The 6,143-nt window shown below is 45.7% G+C and overlaps 1 protein-coding gene across 2 annotated transcripts in view; it reads left to right on the top strand.

The window, feature by feature from the left end:
• LOC122563748 (mitogen-activated protein kinase kinase kinase 5-like) overlaps positions 1-6,143 on the top strand; it is a 167,369-nt gene that overhangs the window by 103,660 nt on the left and 57,566 nt on the right. For both annotated transcript variants that reach the window (XM_043717937.1, XM_043717935.1), the window contains 4 exons: positions 891-1,050; positions 3,267-3,420; positions 3,567-3,674; positions 4,491-4,540. In XM_043717937.1, coding sequence (XP_043573872.1) covers positions 891-1,050; positions 3,267-3,420; positions 3,567-3,674; positions 4,491-4,540 — 472 coding nt within the window. The remainder of the gene's footprint in view (positions 1-890; positions 1,051-3,266; positions 3,421-3,566; positions 3,675-4,490; positions 4,541-6,143) is intronic.

Here is a 6,143-nt window from a genome sequence, read left to right as displayed (position 1 = left end):
CCCTAGGACCTTACCATTAAGTGTATAAGTCCTGCTAAGATTTGCTTTCCCAACATGCAGCACCTCGCATTTATCTGGATTAAACTCCATCTGCCACTTCTCAGCCCATTGGCCCATCTGGTCCAGATCTTGTTGTAATCTGAGGTAACCTTCGCTGTCCACTACACCTCCAATTTTGGTGTCATCTGCAAACTTACTAACTATACCTCTTCAGCTCACATCCAAATCAGTTATGTAAATGTTGAAAAGTAGTGGACCCAGCACCGATCCTTGTGGCACTCCACTGGTCACAGGCCTCCAGTCTGAAAAGCAACCCTCCACCACCACCCTCTGTCTTCTACCTTTGAGCCAGTTCTGTATCCAAATGGCTAGTTCTCCCTGTATTCCGTGAGATCTAACCTTGCTAACCAGTCTCCCATTGGGAACCTAGTCGAACGCCTTACTAAAGTCCATATAGATCATGTCCACCACTCTGCCCTCATCAATCCTCTTTGTTATTTATTCAAAAAACTCAATCAAGTTTGTGAGAAATGATTTCCCACGCACAAAGCCATTTTGACTATCCCTAACCAGTCCTTGCCTTTAGTGTGAGATTCTTAGTGAGTAGCAATCAGTTTGATCAATGTGGTTGATCTTAACTGTGCCTTGAAATGGTCCGAGTAAGCCCTGGTCAAGGGCACCTAAGGATAGGCAATAAATTGCCGGTAATGCCCATATTGTTTGACGGTTCTGTTTGAGAATCGGAGTTTGCACACGGCTTTGCAGTTTGTTTTATGAGAAATTAAACTCCAACCGCGGCTGAAGTGAATCTGCTCAGTCGGGCTCCCACGCGCATTTGAAATGTTTCTCGGGACTTGTATGGTAACGGAACTGGTTTTGGGGTTGTGCAGGTATGAAGCTGAGCAGCTTGTTGGGACGCAAGGGAAGTCTGGAGAAGATGCAGTTCTACTGGGACGTGGGGTTTTTCTTGGGTGCCAGCATCTTATTCAATGACCAGACGAAGATCATTCAGGCCTCAGAGAAGCTATACAGACTGAACGCACCTGTCTGGTGAGTCAGGACTCAGTAATTGAATCTGAAATGATCACTGCAATCTCTCAACAGATTTCAAAGAAACAATTATACCATCACTTTTTATGAATCAGCCAATTTAACTTGTCGTGAATCAAGTTCCTTGTCTGAACGTGACAATGTTTAATGTCCATACTTGAAATTGCATGACCTTTCAATTTCCCTGAAATTACTTTGTTCATGTTGCTTCAACTGCTTTCCACTGTCAAGTCTTACAACCTTCCCGGCTCCTTTGGAGACTAGTCCTAGCTCCCCATGACTGTGTGGTTCTGGTAACTCTCCAGTGTCCAGAGTGAAAAAGCCTCTTCTTTGAAGTTGTGCTGTGGGATGTTTAATATCCAGTGGAAAAGCAATGGGACTTTGCTTTCGTGGTGCTGCAGAGATATGTCACTGGGCCAGTAATCCAGAAACCGAAAGCTGGGTACATAGGTTCAAATCCCACCATGGCAACTGGTGTTACTTTTAATTCAGTTAATGAATCGGCAATATTAAGCTCGTCTCAATAATGGTAACCATGACAACTATCATCAGCTGTTGTTAAAAACCCCTTTTGGTTCTCCGATGCTCTTTAGGGAAGGAGACCTGCCCGTCCTTACCCTGGACATGACTCCACACCCTCAGAAGTGGGTTTTAACTTGCACGCCCTCTGAATTTGCCTCCCAGCAAGCTGCTCAATTCAAGGGCAGTTGGGAATGGGCAACAAATGCTGATTTTGCCAGTGATGCCCACATGCTAAGAAAGAAAAATAAACCATGAAAAGACAACACTGACAGCACTGTAGCACCTCCTGGGTACAGTACTGGATCAGTAAATGAGGCGGTCAGCATTTCTCATATCAAGGGAACACCAAACCCGGAGGAAGCGCGACCAAAAGTGCACTTACAATTTTGAGTGTGTGTGTGTGTATACGTAGTGTGTGTGCGTGTGTGTCTGTGTGTATGTATGTGTCTGTTTGTGCGTGTGTGTGTGCGTCTGTGTGCGTCTGTGTCTGTGTGTGCATCTGTGTGTGTATGTACGTGTGTGCAGGTGTGAGTGTGTATGTATGTGTGTCTGTGTGTGCGCGTGCGTCTGTGAGTGTGTGTGTGCATGCGCATCTGAGAGTATTTTTGTGCATGTGTGTGCGTGTGTCTGTGCATGTGTGAGTGTGTGGATGTGTGTGTGCATGTGTGTGTATGTGCATGTGTGTATGCATGTGTGTTTGCATGTATGTGTGTCTGTATGTGTATGTATGTGTGTGCATGTGTGAGTGTCTGTGTGTATATGTGTCTGTGTGTGTGTGTCTGTGTGCGCGCGCCTGTGTGTGTGTGCGTCTGTGCATGTGTGACTGTGTGGATACATCTGTGCATGTGTGTGTGTGAGTGTGTGTTTGTGTCTGTGCATGTGTGAGTGTGTAAGTGTGTCTGTGTATATGTCAGTGTGTGTATGTGAGTGTATCTGTGCAAATGCTTATGTATATGTAAGAATGTGACTGTTTATTTTTGTGTGTGGATATATGTGAGAGTGTAAATGATTACACCCCTGGGAACTCTGCATGATTTGTTTGAACTGATAAATGTTTTGCTGGTGCATGTTTCACTTGTCTGGACCTTTCTTCCTTCCCAGGAAGGCTGCTCTACTTAACAACTGTCACAATTACAAAGGCCAGTTTGTAATTGGAACCCAGAGCTGAATAAGTGCACCTGAGTGTAAACTTGAACTAGGGTGAAGCGATATGACCCCAGGCTGATGAAGAGAGCAGATCAATCCTCATTCCGAACAGTTGAAAAGTTGCTGAGCTGTACCGTGCTTGGATAAAGGATTCAACAACGTTGATTAAAGTGGGAGTGCTTCACAGTTGGAAGGGGGAGTGGGTCAGTGTAACAATTATGAGGAAGATGTTTGATGTGGTCCCAGTCCAACCTGCAGGACAGCACCATTTCACAGAGCCTGGCTAAGAGAGGCAGTGGAAAGGCCTCACGTTAGTGAGCCTGTCTGATGTTAGACATGAATCTTCCCTTTGCATTTTGATTCCGTTCCAATTCCGCATTCCTGAATTAGAGAGACTTGTATTCTCCAGCATTGATCTGTCCTAGTCTGCACAGCATTTAAATTCACCACGTTTTATGGGTTAATGAGAAACCTATTTCGTACTGATAGTTTTGTCTCCTCCCCTTCTTTCACCCCCCCTCCCTCCCCCCCCCTCCCCCACCCCCAAGGTACCTGGCATCAGCAATGGAGACCTACTTACTCTACAGACGCTTCAAGACAGACACCAAGGAGCAGCCTTTGGCCAAGCAGGACCTGGTAGACTTCTGGATGGAATTCTTATTGTCAATCTGCAGGGACAAAGCACCTGCAGACAAATTTCTGGTGAGCCATTATTGCAGGCACACTGAGAGTTTGGGCGATTGTCCCCGATGTGAATATGGAGCGATTTGATAATTTGTTCAGTGCCCTTTATGAAGGAGAGACCTCGATAGGCAGTTTGAAACCTCAACTCTCACTTTCCTCAACAGGTCCTCATCCTGGAGCCAACAAAGATCTTCCAGCCCACGCACCTGACCGTGAGCAGCACTGACAAGGACAAGGCTGTGAGCATGTGTCATGTCTCACCTGCTGAAGAGGTACCTGACCATCACGTGAACCGCACCCCCTCCCCCCCACCCCCCCCCCCCACCACCACAGTAATAAGGCGGCATGCTGCTCATTCCTGATAAAGTCTGGTGCCATAGTTGCACAATCGGGAGAGGTGCATAGTGAATTAGCCAGAAACTGATATTGGTGCTTAAAGGGTTAAACCCTGGGCTTGTACTTCTCAAAGGTCAAAGGACATTTGGAAGGTTGTGGATGCTGAGGGCAGGATGGGGCTGAGATTGCTAGACTTTGGTTAGTGTCTGTATTCAAGATTCGTCAGGCAAATAAAGAACGTTTGATCTCTTACGTGGTGACATTCTTGACCTTTAGTCAATGACCCCCTTCATATCCAAATTCTGTTCTCCCTGTGTCTGCGTGGGTTTCCTCCCACAATCCAAAGATGTGCAGGTTAGGTGAATTAGCCATGCTAAATTGCCCATAGTGTTGGGTGCATTAATCAAAGGGAAATGGGTCTGAGTGGGTTACTCTTCGGAGGGTTGGTGTGGACTTGTTGGGCTGATGGGCCTGTTTCTACAATGTAGGGGAATCTAATCAGCCCCTTTGATACTTCTCTTAGGGCATAGCAATGGAATCCTTCCCAGAATCCAACATGAATAGAGACCCCCAAAAAGGAATTTGGGATGTGGCTTGGACCAAGAGTAGACTCAATTCCTTGAGTTTTATTTTAAGTGTTTCCATATCTTGGGAATTCCAATGTTGGAAACGAAAAGGAATGATGTTGATTACTGAATGTCTTTAACCTGCCTGGTTTGAGACCCATCTTTCTCTCGCTGTTTTATTAACAGAATGGAATCCACACCTGGACATTCAGTGCAGCCTCCATCCGTGGTGTCAGGTACGTGCCCGGTGACTGTGACAATCTTGGAAAAGCTATCAGTGCCGTTTGTAAATTAATGAAGAGAACATTCTGGAAGCCTAACGTTGGCTGCGGGCATTGCAGTCTGCTGTGTTCCGGGTCACCAATCCTACTCAAGTGAATTCCTGAAGTTCACAGTACACAACCTCCAGCACACCCACTCAGTCCAAACAACTCTTTTCAGCTACAAAATCACACAACACCAGGTTAGAGTCCAACAGATCGAATTGGAAGCATTGGCTTTCAGAGCGCTGCTCCTTCATCCAACATGACCCTTTTTAGTGTTTGTGATATGTTGAGAATTGGTTGGTGAAAGTGTTCAAAGGAAATAAAAAGGAAACACCACTTTTTTTTTTAAATTGCACCCGCAATGTTTCTCTGGCAGTGGCTGCCAACAGTGTCCAGGAGATTAATGGTTAATCTTCCCTGTAGCATTGGCAGTTCTTATTCCAGAGCTGAGTTGGAGGAACAATCTGTTCTCAACCGAACCGGATGTGTGCTGGAAATGATCCAAGGGTTTTAAAGGAATAAAACAGGTATTTTGACCATGAATGAGAAAGTGGAAGCTTGGGGGAAGGTAAGACACTGAAGAATAAGCTAAATACAAGGCAAAAAGTCATCCCTTTATGCTTGACATTTACTTTAATGGCTCACCTCAATTCCCACCTCAAACATTTGATGCTGCACAGTAGGGTTGACTGGGTCAGTTCATTGATACCACATAAAGCAGCAGCAAGAAAGGTTTAGTGTGTAGTGAGTGCTGGGGGGTGTGGGAGGGCAGTGATGGTTCCAGCAGCAGCGGTGGGTGACATCATAGTTTGATAACTGTTACTCAGTTGTGGACCCAGACACTGCCTGTGGCTGGCATGTTTTACCCTGGAAATTGCTGGAGAAACTCTGCAGGTCTGGCAGCACCTATGGAGAGAAAGCAGAGACAAGGTTTGAAGTCTTGTGACTCTTTCTCAGAACAGTAAGCAGCTAAGAAAAGGTGGTATTTATACCAAAGGTGAAGCTGGAGGGTTGTGAGGGGGCCATTTGTGGAGGTGAGTGGTAGGTGGAGATGGAGCCCAGAGAAAGAGAGAGAGATGAAAGGGGAAGAACAACATCTCATTTTCTGCTTGTGGACCCTGCAGCCATAAGAACTTAACATCAAGTTCAATAGCTTTAGAGCCTGATTCCTTCCTTCCATGTTTCTTTTACCCATCCCCACCCCTGTTAGGACCTGGGTTATATTCAGTACATCTCATCCATTCTCTCCTACTCTTAGCTCTTATTATCACTTAGTCAGCTTTTCACTATCCTGGCCTACTATCCATAATCTCTCCGTTGACCTACCCTGTTTTCTCTCTCTTTCTCTCTCTCTCTCTGGGGCTTTGTGTCCAGCTATCCACTCACCTTACACACGTACTGTTATACATACACACTCTTTCACATACACACTCTCACACACACACTCTCCCACACATACTCAAACACACGCTCTCACACAAACTCACACACACTCTCACACATGCACTCACACACACACACTCTCTCACACACACTCACACTCACACACTTTCTCTCACACACACACTCACAT

The sequence above is a fragment of the Chiloscyllium plagiosum genome, chromosome 27 (genome assembly GCF_004010195.1).
Source record: "Chiloscyllium plagiosum isolate BGI_BamShark_2017 chromosome 27, ASM401019v2, whole genome shotgun sequence".
Lineage (NCBI taxonomy): Eukaryota > Metazoa > Chordata > Chondrichthyes > Orectolobiformes > Hemiscylliidae > Chiloscyllium > Chiloscyllium plagiosum.
Note: the sequence above shows the minus strand (reverse complement) of the source record. Positions and strands in the feature narration are given on the sequence as shown.